This window comes from Corvus cornix, chromosome 27 (assembly GCF_000738735.6).
Source record: "Corvus cornix cornix isolate S_Up_H32 chromosome 27, ASM73873v5, whole genome shotgun sequence".
Classification (NCBI taxonomy): Eukaryota; Metazoa; Chordata; class Aves; order Passeriformes; family Corvidae; genus Corvus; species Corvus cornix.
This window is the reverse complement of record NC_046355.1, coordinates 138,817-152,483: the sequence shown is the minus strand read 5'-3', so window position 1 is coordinate 152,483 and position 13,667 is coordinate 138,817. Positions and strand designations below refer to the sequence as shown.

The window sequence follows — 13,667 nt, the reverse complement described above, 5'->3', positions numbered from 1 at the left end:
AGCGGCAGCCCCAAAGCCGGAGTTTTTCCAGGCACGGGGGGGGGCTCCGGGATGGGGTCCCTGCGGAGACCTGGAGCCGCTCGTCCCCTTCCAAAGGTCCCGTCCCTATGGAAGCGTGGTGATGGATGGGGGCCGAGGATGGAAAATGTGGTGTCAGCTGTGCCGGGAGCCGGGGTGGGAGCAGGAAAAGCCCCTCTGGAGCGGGGCCGGGCTGCGGGGTGGGCGCAAAGGAATTCTGAACTTTCCAACAGCCGGCGGAGCGGCAGCGGCGGGGTCAGAGCGGCCGGGGCTGGGGGGGCACCGCTGGGTCCTGCTGGGGAGGGGGGTCCGGCTCCCCCATCCCGGGGTCCTTGCGGGGGGAGGATTGTCCCCAGCGTCCCTGGGGACAGGGGACACCGTCCTGCCTGGCGCACCCTGCCAGGGGAAGGCAGCGGGGTCCGGGGGTCCCTCCCCGTGGCACAGGGGGGGTCCCCAGGGTGCTCACAGGGGAGGCTTTGGGGGGAAAAAGCTGGATTTTTGGGGCAGCCTCGTCCCCAGGAAGCGCTGGATTCCCAGACTGGCAGATCCCGCTCCGGGCGCTGACGTTTGGGGATGGGGGCTGCCCCTGCGTGTTCCCCCCCCGCCCCACCACCACACACAGCCTGGGGTCCTCGTGACCCCCCGGCTCTTTTTGGGGTCCCCCCCAGCCCGCAAGGGTAAAGGCTGGGCGAGCAAAGAGCGGCCGGCACCCAGTTTGGGGAGGGGGGCACCCTCAGCACCCCCTTTTTTTTTTTTGGGAAGGAGCCGCTGCGGGGGTGCCGTACCTGGGAATGGGGCGGGGGGGCCGCATTCCCGCATCCCCCATCCCCCGGGGAGGCGGTGTGGGAGCGGCCGCCCATCCCTCGCCCCCCCTGCGCCATCCCCACTCCTCCTTCCTCCTCCTCCTCCTCCTCCTCCTCCCGCTCCGTCACCGCGGGGGCCAGGCCTGAGCTTCATCGTCATCGTCATCATCTTCCTCTGTGTGGTTCCCCCCCATCCACCCACCCATCCATCCCAAAATCCCGCCGAGCCCGGCGATTCCATGGTGCGGGAAGGCGGCATGGCCCGGACCCCCTACAGCTCCACGCAGGACATCCAGATGGACGTCTTGGACAACGCCGCGCTCCAGGTGACATCCCCGGGAATTTGGGGGGGCGGCAGGGGGGTGTCAGCATCGCCCGCACCCCCGCGCTGAGCGGCGAGAGGGGGGGAGGGCTCATCCCATGGGATTCCCCCGTGGGGCTGGGGGCAAGAGATGGGGCTCGCCCCTTCCCCCCAAATCCCGACACCCCATAACGGGGTGATCCCCTCCTCTCAGCATCCCCCCCCAAAAAAGGGTGTCCTCCCCATAAGCCTCGGAGAGACCCCAAATCCAGCCCCCCCCCTCAGTTTCCCAGTCCCCTGGGCTTTGCCCCCCAAAGTGGGCAGGTGGGGTTTGGGGGGGTGTTGTGCCCACCGGGAAAGTTTTAGGAATTGGGAAAACTCTTGGGGTGCTCCCTCCCCCTCACCCCTTCCCTTGGCTTGTCCCCTCTGGTTTAGGGGGGGGAAGAGGGACGCGTCCCTCACTGGTCCCAGAGGGGTGGGGGGCACTGGGGACAGAGCCCCCCTCTCTCCGTGCTCTTGGGGAGCGCCAGCCAGGTGGGGTGACGGTTTTTGGGGTGGGGGTCTCAAGGGATGGGGGGCAGAGGGAGCCTCGTCACTGAACCCCCAGCCCCGTGGGTGGGATGTGTGTGTGTGTGGGGGGGTCCTGGACCTAAAAATACCCAGCATGGGGACCCCCCACCCCCGGGCTGGGTGGCAGCTGGGCCCAGCTGTCCCTCGGGGACACTGGGGGGGTGACAGCCCCGCTGTCGCCAGCGTTGTTCCCCCTTTTACCTCCCCCAGAGGGAGGGAGCTGCCTCAGGGGGGGCACTGGGACACCCCCAGCTCCACCAGCACATCCCAGTAGGAGGGAGCGGGGGTCCCGTGGGGGTGGGTGCCCACGCTGGTCTCGGGCACTGGAGTGGTGGGGGGGTGGGGGGGCTCCCCATTGCTGTCACCCCCCCAGTGGGGGGGCTGATTGGGCTCTGGTTTGACTGGGGGGGGGGGGCTGCAGTTTGGGGGCTGCTCCCCCCAACCCGCTCAGCCCCACTGCGTCCCTGCCCGTGGCGTTGGGGTCGCAGCCCCCCAATAACGCGACCCCCGGGAAGGGGCAGCCCCATCCCGCCCCATCCCATCCCATCCCATCCCATCCCCTTCCCGAGCCCCCCGGGAGCTGCAGAGCGGGGGTGGAGGGGGCCGGAGCATCCCCGGCAGCGGGGGCTGGGGGATGGGGGGGGGGGGGGGGGGTGCAGAGCTGCCCCCCGAGTTTTGGTGGGAGTTTTGGGGGTCCAACACTCCCCTGTCGCCCCCTCCCCTATTCCCAGGGCAAGTACAGCAGGCGCAAGAGCCGCTTCAAGCGCTCGGACGGCAGCACCTCGTCCGACACCACCTCCAACAGCTTCGTCCGGCAGGTGAGGGGCGCCCCGGCACTTTTGGGGGTCCCAGCGGTCCTTTCCCCTTCGGGGGCTGAGGTGGGGTCACACCGAGCCGGACCTGGCTGTACCCTCCCGCCCCTCTCTGCTCTGCCGCGGGTGCTGCAGGGGTCCCCCCACCCAAATTGCAGCCCCCCCAGGGGTCCCCTGCTCCTTTTGGGGTGCCAGGGAAGGGACACAACCCTGGCACCCCCCAGCTGGCACCAAACCCGCCCTCCCCACCCCTGTGGCTCGGCAGGGCCCCCACCCCTGCCCGGCACCGGGCTAAATATACCCGGGGCTGAAACCTGAGCCCCCCCCGTGCCCAGCCCTGCGCCCGCCCCGCTCGCCCCCGGCCCTGCCACCATGGAGATCCCCGGCAAAGACCCCGCGGCCCCGGTGAGCGACCCCCGCGGCCCCCCAGGACCCCCCGCCCCCTCTCCTGCCCGCTCTGCCCTCGGCGCGGGGTCCCCCTCGGCTCTGTGGGGTCAGTCCCGGGAGCTGGGGGGGCTCTGTGGCGTGAGGGGGTCGTGCCCGGACACCGGTGACCCCCCCAAAATCCCCTCCGTGGGGCAGGAGGAGAGGGCAGCTGGGCTGTGCCCCGTGGGTTTTGGGGAGGGGGTCCCCCGGGGGTCCGCAGCCCCATGGCTGGGGGTGGGGGGCTGTGCAGAGGGGCTGAGCGACCCCAAATCCCCGGTGTTGGGAAAGGCTGGGACAAACCAGGGATGGGGAGTCCCGCAACCCCGAGGGGCTCTGGTGGGGCTGGGGGCATTTGGGGGGCTGGGGGTGGATGTCCCCCACGTCACCCCCGCTGCTGGGGCTGGGGCATCCCGTGGGTGTCCCCGCTGTCCCCCCGACCCCGGTCCTGGGCTGGGGGTTGAGCGGGGGGTCCCCAATCCCACCCCAGCTCCAACCTTGTCCCGGGATGACCCCGAGCCGCCCCACAGCGCCCTGTCCCCATTGCCCTGGGACCCTGTGGTGGGGACAGCGCTGTCCCCCTGGCCTGCCCTGGCGTGGGGGACACTCGGGGGGTCCCCGCTGCCTTCCCGGCTCTCGGAGAGGCCCCGGGGAGCGGGATGGGAGCTGGGCCGGTGTCACGTTCCCGGCCGGAGCGGTGGCAACAGCTGCCGTGTGTGTGTGTGTCCCTCTCCTGCCGTGACCCCGGCTCCGGGCAGGACCGGCCCCTGCTCGGGGTGGCTTCTCCAGAGGCTGCGGTGACGGGCACCAGTGGCAGGGTGCTGGGAGGTCGCAGGGCTTCATCGGGGATGGGCTCCCTGCTCTGGGGAGGGGGCACAGGGTGGGCTGAGCCCCCTCCCCGCTGCCGCAGGGCTCGGCTGAGTCCTACACCAGCCGCCCCTCGGACTCGGATGTGTCGCTGGAGGAGGACCGCGAGGCGCTGCGCAAGGAGGCCGAGCGCCAGGCCATGGCACAGCTGGAGAAGGCCAAGGTGGGACAGCCGGGGATGGAACCCCCCCGGCATCCCCTGTGCCCCATCCCTGCCGTATCCCATCCTCTGGAGCCATCCACTGGGAAGGCAGTGGGATCTGCTGGGCGGAACTGGGAGCCTGGGTTCTCACCTTGGCTGAGTGTCCATCGAGCTGTGGGGGTAATTAGCTAATGAGCCCCTCATTAGCTGCTGGCCGGGGTTGTGGCCACTCCCCAGCCGTGGCTCTGGTGAGGAGCTGAGCCCGGCTGGTGACACCAGCACCGGCACCTGCCTGGCCAGGGTGGGGTGAGGGGGGTGGAATCTCGCTGTTTTGAGGTGGCAGGGGTTGGGATCTCGCTGTTTTGGGGTGGCAGGGGTTGGGATCTCGCTGTTTTGGGGTGGCAGGGGTTGGGATCTCGCTGTTTTGGGGGTGGCAGGGGTTGGGATCTCACTGTTTTGGGGTGGCAGGGAGTGGAATGTCGCTGTTTTGGGGGTGGCAGGGAGTGGAATGTCCCCGTTTTGGGGCGGGGGCCGCTGCCGACCCCTCTCGCGTTGGCAGACGAAGCCGGTGGCGTTCGCCGTGCGCACCAACGTGGGCTACAACCCTTCGGCCACCGACGACGTGCCGGTGCAGGGCATGGCCATCTGCTTCGAGCCCAAGGACTTCCTGCACATCAAGGAGGTGGGAGCGGGCTGGGGGGGCCGGGGGGCAGCGCTGGGGTGGGTGTGGGGCGGTTTTAAGGTGTTTCCCTCCCCCCCCCCCTCCCCTGGAGCAGAAGTACAACAACGACTGGTGGATCGGGCGGCTGGTGAAGGAGGGCTGCGAGGTGGGCTTCATCCCCAGCCCTGTCAAGCTGGAGAACATGCGGCTGCTGCAGGAGCAGAAGATGAGGCAGAACCGCCTGAGCTCGAGGTGAGGCTCACCCCGACCCCCCTCCCCCCTCCCCCAGCTCTCCCCGGACCCCCCCAATCCATCCCACCCTCACCCCTCTCTCCGTGCTTCTCCCACGCAGCAAATCGGGCGACAACTCCAGCTCCAGCCTGGGCGATGTGGTGACGGGGACCCGCCGGCCAACCCCCCCGGCCAGCGGTAAGAGTGTCCCGGGTCCCCTCGGCCCCGGCAGGTCCAGCCTGGGGGTCCTTCCCCCACCTCCCCACGGGTGACCCCTTCGTCCCCTCCGCCCCGGGTGCAGGCAGGGTGACCCCACTTCCCCCGGGACCTCTCTCCTCTGCTTCTCCTCTTCCAGCCCCACCACCCCTCACCTTTCCCAGCCTCCCCATCTCCATTTCCCCCCCCCCCCCCCTTCTTCCATCGCCATTATCGCTCTTCTTCTCTCCCTGCCCTCTCCCGGCTCCGGCCGTCCCCAGGTGGCCTGGACATGCCTAGCTTTGCCTTTGATCCCGATGAGTTAGAGGAGGAGGAGGCCATGGAGACCCAGCGCTCCCCTAAGAGTAGCGTGAGCAGTGTCACCACCCCCCCCGCCCACAACAAGCGCATCCCCTTCTTTAGGAAGGTAACGGCCCCCGCCGGCCCCGCCTCGCCTGCTGCACCCGCTGCCTGCCCTAACACTGCCGGGGGGCTGGGGGCACCCACGGGGGCTGGGGCCACCCCACGGAGGCTGGGGGCAAGCGCTGCCCCGGCACAGGGTGAGCCCTGCAGCCAGGGGTCAGTGCGGGGCTGACCCCCCCCCTGCTGTCAATGGGATGGGTCAGTCCGTGGCTGTATCCCCCCTGCTGTCAATGGGATGGATCAGTCCGCGGTTGTATCCCCCCTGTTGTCAATGGGATGGATCAGTCCGTGGTTGTATCCCCCCTGTTGTCAATGGGATGGATCAGTCCGCGGTTGTATCCCCCCTGTTGTCAATGGGATGGATCAGTCCGTGGTTGCACCCCCCCCCCGTTGTCAATGGGATGGATCAGTCCGTGGCTGCATCCCCCCATGGACCGTGGGATGGATCAGTCCGTGGCTGCATCCCCCCATGGTCCATGGGATGGATTCATCTATGGGTATATCCCCCCTGTGGACCGTGGGATGGATCAGTCTGTGGCTGCGTCCCCCCCGTGGTCCATGGGATGGATCAGTCCGTGGCTGCATCCCCCCTATGGACCGTGGGATGGATCAGTCCGTGGCTGTGTCCCCCCTGTTGTCAGTTGGATGGATCAGTCCGTGGCTGCATCCCCCCTGTGGGCCATGGGATGGATCAGTCCGTGGGTGCATCCCCCCCGTGGGCCATGGGATGGATCAGTCCGTGGGTGCATTCCCCCCCGTGGGCCATGGGATGGATCAGTCCGTGGGTGCATTCCCCCCCGTGGGCCATGGGATGGATCAGTCCCCTGTGATCCGTGGGATGGATCCATCCAATCCATCCATGGTGACACTCCCCCATGATCCCCGGGGTGGATCAGTCCGTGGCTGTGATCCCCCCTCGTCCATAGGATGGATCAGCCCGTGCCCCCCCTCCCGGTCGCCTCCCCCCGCAGTGTGCGCATGGTGTGTTCCAGCACGGCCGGTGTCTCATCCCCCCTGCGACTGAGAATGGACCATTCCTCCCCCCCAAACTGGGCACAAGCTGGGGGGGTTCGGGCGCAACCACAACGCAGGACGGGGGGGGGGTGGGGGAGGGTCTGCAGGGACTTCTGGGGCAAGCAGGCCTGTGGGGGGGGGAGTCCCAGCTGCCCCCCAAGCCCTGCAGAGCCCCCGCTGGCCCCCAAAGCTGCCCCAGAGTGGGCGATGCCTCGTGTGTGACTCCCTGGGGCACCCCCGGCTCACACGGGTGTCACCTGGGGCACCCCTTGGGTCATGCACACGGCTCTGGGGCACGGCCGGGGTCACACACGTGTCCTTTGGGCACCCCGTGCGTGACACACATGGCCCTGGGCCACCTCTGGGTCACACACGTGTGTCACTGGGTCACACACGTGTCCCCTGGGCCACCTCTGGGTCACACACGTGTGTCACTGGGTCACACACGTGTCCCCTGGGCCACCTTTGGGTCACACATGTGTGTCACTGGGTCACACACGTATCCCTGGGTCACTTTTGAGTCACACACGTGTCCCTGGGTCATCTCCTGGTCACGCGTGTGTCACTGGGTCACACACATGTCCCTTGGGGCACCCCACGGATCACACACGCGTCCCCTGGACCACTCCCTGGGTCACACACGTGTGTCCCTGGGTCACACACGTGTCCTTTGGGCACCCTGTGGATCACACACGTGCCCCTGGGTCACTTTTGGGTCACACACATGTCCCCTGGGTCACCTTTGGGTCACACACGTGCCCCTGGCTCAGCCTCCAGGTCACATATGTGTCCTTGGGGTGCCCTGGAGGGTCACGCCCGTGTCCCTGGCTCATCCCTTGGGTCACACGCGTGTCCCTGGCTCATCCCTTGGGTCACGCCCGTGTCCCTGGCTCATCCCTTGGGTCACGCCCGTGTCCCCGCGCCCCCCGGTGCCCCGTGCCCGCGGGTAACACGCATGCCTTGTTTGTCTCCTCTCGCCCCCGGCCCCCGCGGCCCCCCGGGACGTAGCGAAGCAGAAGCAGAAGTCGGTGAGTAGCGCCAGGACCCCCGGGAGGGCCCGCGGGATGGGGCTGGGAGGTGCCCCCTGCTTGCAGCCCCCCCCTCCTGCCCCCCAAAAACCCCAGAGCCGCCCCCGTGGGGGCGAAGCCGAGCGTGCCCCGTGTCCCCCTCCCCTGGCCCTGGTGACGCCCGGCTCTGTCCCCAGACCGAGCACGTGCCCCCGTACGACGTGGTGCCCTCCATGCGCCCCATCATCCTCGTGGGGCCGTCGCTGAAGGGCTACGAGGTGAGCAGTGGGGCACGGGGGGAGCGCTCGGGGGGCTCGGGGGGGACCCCAGCCCCACGTTATCCCTCTGGCCTTGCTGTCCCCCCCCCCTTCCCCAGGTCACGGACATGATGCAGAAGGCGCTGTTTGACTTCCTGAAGCATCGCTTTGATGGCAGGTGAGGGGGGCTGCATGGCCAGGGACCCCTAAACCCGTGAGGGGACCCCTAAACCCATACAGGGACCTCTAAATCCATGTGCAGAGCCGTAACCCCACAGAGGGAACCCCAAACCCATAGAGGGACCTCTGAATTCACGGGGGACCCCTAAACCTACAACGGGACCCCTAAACCTATAATGGGACCCCTAAACACACTGAAGGACCCCTAAGCCCATGAAGGAACCCCCTAAATGCATAGAGGGACCCCTAACCCCATAGAGGAACCCCTAAATTAGGGGAGAGCCCTAATTTAACAGGGGAGACCCCAAACCCTAATGCCATGGGAGACCCCTGAACGCATAGGGGGGACCTCTAAAACCACGAGGGGACCCCAGCTCTGTGGAGAACTCCTAATCCAACGGAAGACCCCAAATTCTGTGGAGGACCCCTAACCCTATGGAGGGACCCCGAACTCTGTGGAGGATCCTTAATCCTGTGAAGGATCTCTAAACCCACAGGGGGACCCCAAAACCCATGGGGGGGGGAGCCCTAATCTCCCAGGAAGGAGGCCTAAAACCACAGGGAGGCTCCTAACCCCATGGGGGGGACCCCTAAATCCACAAGGGGCCCCCCTAATCCCATGGGGGGAATCCCTAAACCCACAGGAAAACAGGGTGGGTCCTGCTCGTCCAGCTCCAGCAGTGTGGGGTGCCAGGAATGGGGTGCCAGCGGGGTCCGGGGGGGGTGGGTGTGGATGTGGGGGGGTCCCCCCGCCGTCGCTGTCCCCGCTGTGTCCCCAGGATCTCCATCACGCGGGTCACAGCCGACATCTCCCTGGCCAAGCGCTCCGTGCTCAACAACCCCAGCAAGCACACGATCATCGAGCGCTCCAGCACCCGCTCCAGCCTGGGTACGGCCCCCCCGGACCCCCCCCCCGGCCCGCGGGAGCCCCCCCAAGCCTCCATCTGTATCAGCCCCCGGCGTGGGGTGACAAACGGGGGGCCCTGTGCTCCCCCCGGGCTGTGACTCAGAGCCTCTGCTCCTCCTCCTCCTCATCCTCATCCTCCTCATCCTCATTCTCCTCCTTCTCCTCATCCTCATTTTCCTTCTCCTCATCCTCTTCATCATCCTCCCCCTCATCCTCTCCCTTATCCTCACCCTCATTCTCCTCCTCACCCTCCTCCTTTTCCTCCTCCTCCTCTTTTATCTTCTCTGTTGTGTTTTTTTTTTTCCCTATTTCTCCTTTCTTTTGGGGTTCCTCCCCTCCGTGCTGCCTCCTTCCTCCCCTGCTCCTGATACAGATGTCTTGGGTACGTAACAGGGACCCGCCGGGACCTCCGGCAGCCCCCCCGGCCCTGAGCAGGTGCTGAGGGTTGGGGACACCCTGGTGACACCGCCCTGTCTGACCCCCCCTCCATCCGTGCGTGCGTGGTTTGGGGTGGGGGGGCTTCACCCCTTCCTCGCCCAGCCGGTGCCACCTCCCTCCCGCAGTGACCCCATGGCCCTGCGGTGACACCGAGGTGGCCAAGTCCCAGGACAAGCCCCCTCCTGCTCCTGTCCCCGTCCCGTGCCCCTCATCCCATCTCCCAGCCGTTGTCCCCACGTGCTGTGCGTCCCGCCCCCCCAGCCGAGGTGCAGAGCGAGACCGAGCGGATCTTCGAGCTGGCCCGGACGCTGCAGTTGGTGGCCCTGGACGCCGACACCATCAACCACCCGGCCCAGCTGGCCAAGACCTCCCTGGCCCCCATCATCGTCTACATCAAAATCACCTCCCCCAAGGTGGGTGCGGGCCCCGGGGCGGCTGGGGGGGCAGTGCCAGCCCCTCCCTGCCACGCTGGGGGAGCTGGGCAGGCTCCGGCCAGGTCGCCACGGCCACCCCAGACTGTCCCCTCCTGCCCAGGTGCTGCAGCGGCTGGTGAAGTCCAGGGGGAAGTCCCAGGCCAAGCACCTCAACGTGCAGATGGTGGCCTCGGACAAGCTGGCACAGTGCCCACCTGTGAGTGTGCCCCGGCCACCTTGACCACACCCTGACCACCCCCTGACCGCCCCCTGCCCAACATCGGCCTGCCCTGTCCCATAGATGCCACCCCATCCCACTGACCCCACCCTGTCCCACAGGCTCTGCCCTGGGTCCTGTGGGCTCCACCCCATCCCACTGACCCCACCCTGTCCCATAGGCTCTGCCCCATATCCGGGTGCCCCACCCTGTCCCATTGTCCCTGACCTGTCCTGTGGCCTCTGGCCTGTGTCCTATTGCCCCCACCCTGCCCTATAGGCTCTACCATCCCAATGACCCCTGTCCCACAGGCTCTGCCCCATGTCCCGTAGGCTCCACCGTGTCCCCTTATCCCCACCCCATACCCGGCTGCCCCTCCCTGTCCCAGTGTCCCCACCCTGTCCCAGCTGTCCCGCCCTGCCCCAGCTCCCTCCCGTCCCTCCCGCAGGAGATGTTCGACATCGTGCTGGACGAGAACCAGCTGGAGGAGGCCTGCGAGCACCTGGCCGAGTACCTGGAGGCCTACTGGAAGGCCACGCACCCGCCCAGCAGCAACCCCCCGAACCCGCTGGCTGAACCGCACCATGGCCACGGCCGCGCTGGCCGCCAGCCCCGCGCCCGCTCCAACCCCAGGTACAGGTGCTCACCTCCCTGCGCAGGAACCTCAACCTCTGGGGCCCGCGAGGCCACCCCCAGCCCCCCCGGAGCCCTGGAGGAGCACACGCTGTGAGGAGGCGGCGGGGACACCCCCCCGGCCCTCGGGAGAGCCCTGGGATCGGGGACAGCCCGGGGAGTTCACGGCCCCCTCAGGGTGTGGGACTGGCCCTGAGGTCACCTGCCCTGGGATCAGGGTCACCCCAGGGGACTGTGGTCCCCCTCCCGGGTGTGGGACTGTCCCTGAAGTCACCTGTCCTGGGGATGTGTTCTGCACCCTGGGATTGGGAATACCCCTGGGATCGGGGGCACCAGGGGAACCATGGCCCCCCAGGTGTGGGACTGTCCCTGGGGTCACCTGCCCTGGGAACCTGCTCTCCACCCTGGGACTGGGGCCACCTGTCCTGGGGTCAGGGTCACCCCAGGGGACCGTGGCCCCCGGCTGTGGGGTCACCGGCCCTGGGGACCCTGGGAGCCCATGGGATTGGGGTCACTATGGGGAACCACAGCCCCCCAGGAGTGGGACCAGCCCTGGGTTTGTCCCCTTTGGGAACCTGTGCCCCCCCCCCGCCCCCAGCGGTACTGCAGACCCCTGGGCATGGGACTGTTCCTGGGATCGGGTCGCCCCAGGGACCTGCCCCCATTCCCGGACTGGGGCCATCACTGGGATCAGCCCTGGGGATCTCTCCTGCCTGGGACTGGTGCCAGCCCCACATTCGGGGTCTCCTGGGAATCTGTGCCTCCTCCGAGTCCTGGAGCTGCCCTGGGGATTGGGAACTCCCAGGCTCTGCCCCCTTTGAGACCCACCCTGTGCCTTCCTGGGGGCTGCCGGGGTGCCAGACCCCCCCTTCCCACACCTCTCTGGGGGAGCTGCAGTGGTGGTGAGGGTTTGGGGGTGTCCTGGGTGGGCCGGGCAAGAGGCAAAAGCCCCATCCCACCGTGGCCACTGCGGTGCTGAGCCGGGCGTCCTGCAGCTACCGCCGGGGCCGGGGACAGAGGGGGGACACGTGTCCTGTGTTGTCTGTCGCTAAATCTTCCAGCGAGCCCGCCCCCCTGCATCCCCTCCCCATTCCCTGCCCGGTGCCTCCCCGCTGAGCCCTGCTGCCGTCGTGTCACGAGTGAGCGGCGCGGGCAGGCCAGGCTGGGCAGGAGCGTGTGACCCCCTCCCGCCGCCGGCTGACCCCCACTAACCTCCCACTAACCCCTCCCTGACCCCCCAGCCCCCCGCCCGTCCAGCCCCGCATGGTGTGGTTGCTTCTCGCACCCAGGCTCCGTACCCGGAGGGGGAGCACGGCCGCCTCCGGCAGGGCCCGGGGGACTCGGGGGGCCGTGGGCAGGGCAGACCCCCCCGCCGCCCACCCGGCCGGGCCCCCGCAGCCTGTCCCGCCAGGACACCTTCGACTCGGAGCCGCCGGGCAGCCGGGACTCGGCCGGCACGGAGCCCGGAGATTCCTGCTGCATGGACATCGAGATGGACCCCGTCGAGGAGGAGCCGCCGGGCCCCCCCGGGGCCGGACCCCACCCGCCCCCCGGCGCCTGGGACGGGGCCGAGCCCGGCCGCGAGGGCCGGGGGCTGCGGGGCCGAGCCAAGGGCCAGGAGCCGCTGGGCCAGAGCGACGGGGAGGGCTGGGGCCAGGACGTTTACATGCGTTAGGGTGAGGAGGTGCGGGCAGGGGGCTCCCCCCCAGCGCTGGTTTTGGGGTGCGGGACAGCCCCGCCGGTTGCCTTTGTGCCCCCCCGAGCCCGGCCAGCAGTGCCATGGGGAGCCCCCGCTTTGCCTTGGGGGCTCCCCCTGCCCCACTCTCCGCTGAGGGGGGGTCTCCCCCTGCCGCAGCCCCCCAGCATCTCGCGGTGCCTCGGGCCCTCCCTGCCCGGCAGGGACAGCAAGTGACCAAAGGGGACGCGGCGTGTCCCCGTCCCCCAGGCACGGGGTGGGGGCCGTGCCCCCCCTGCCCAGCCCTGCCTGCTGGGTGCCCCCCGCTTCTCCATGGTGCTCTCGGCCACCCGGCTGCAGGGGCCCCCGGAGCTGGCCGTGGCCGTGGGGGGGTCCCTGCCAGCTGCCCCCCCCCCCGGCGGTGCCTGGCACTGCCCCCACAGCCGCCGGCCCCCCGGGGGGGGTGCATGCGTGTGCGGTGTGTGAGGGGCTTTGGGGGCTCCCCGCTGCCCCAGGCTGTGCCCCCCGAGGCGCTGCCTGCCCGAGGGGGGGGGCAGTTTGCATGTGTTTGCCTTGGGGGGGGCTCTGCCTGTTTGGGGGGTGGGGGGTGAATCTGAGCCAGTTTTTGGGGGTCTAACCCGTGCTAACAGCTGCCCAGCCCTGGCCTGCCGGGGGGTCGCGCTGTCCTGGGACCGCCAGGCCCCGGTCCCCCCTTCCCAACCCCCCCTTTCCCGTTCCAACCCCCACCCCGCCGTGCCTGTCCACGCTCGCCCTGTCCAGCCGTGTCCGTCTGTCTGTCCCGTCCGTGAGCCTCTGTCCGTCCCCCCTCGGCCCCCCCGCCCCGCACCCCGGGGCACTGCCTTGTCCTGTGCCCGCCCCGGGCGTCCCTTGTGCCCCTCAACTCTGCGGGGTGACCACACCAGGGTGGGCTGGGGACACCCCCTGTCAGCCCTCGCTGCGGGACCCGGGCTTGTCCCACTTATGGGGCAGCCCCTTGCCGCCCCCCCACACCCCTGGGGGCAATGCTGGGGGTCCCCGGGGTCACTGCCTTACCCAGACCACCAGCCCGGGTCGGGGGGCTTGGGGGCACCCAGCTCTGCCGCTGCAAGCCGCACCCACGTGTGCCTCAGTTTCCCCCGTTTTTTTGGGGGGGGGAGGGGGACTCGGTGTCACTGCCTGCCAAGTGCTTTGAGCCCCCCCGCCCCAGCGCTCGCCCCCGTGGCAGCCACAATCCGGGCAGTGGGGCCCCCCTGCCCCCCTCCGCGGGCAGAAGGACGTCCCGTATTTATGTCACTCCGCAAACTTTTAATTTAAAGACCCGACAAAAATGTATTTTATTTATTTATTCTCGTTGGTGTGTGTGTGGGGGGGGGGGACTCGCCCCCGCTCGCTTGGTTCTTTGTAATAACATTTCGGTGAGACCTGCCCCGCGCCTGAGCCTGGTGGGGCCTGGGGGCACGGGGGGGGGGCTGCGGCCACC

General features: G+C 68.8%; 1 protein-coding gene across 1 annotated transcript; it reads left to right on the top strand.

The window, feature by feature from the left end:
* The first annotated feature begins 363 nt into the window (after window positions 1-363).
* Window positions 364-13,613, top strand: CACNB1 (calcium voltage-gated channel auxiliary subunit beta 1). Its single transcript, XM_039565822.1, is given in 16 exon segments — window positions 364-1,147; window positions 2,424-2,510; window positions 3,838-3,957; window positions 4,496-4,618; window positions 4,713-4,849; window positions 4,950-5,026; window positions 7,469-7,488; window positions 7,665-7,745; window positions 7,844-7,902; window positions 8,684-8,793; window positions 9,511-9,662; window positions 9,784-9,879; window positions 10,328-10,450; window positions 10,452-10,532; window positions 11,823-11,888; window positions 11,891-13,613. Coding segments are annotated over 16 exon segments (1,716 nt in total). The 5' UTR covers window positions 364-1,060; the 3' UTR covers window positions 12,188-13,613.
* Window positions 13,614-13,667: the final 54 nt, after the last annotated feature.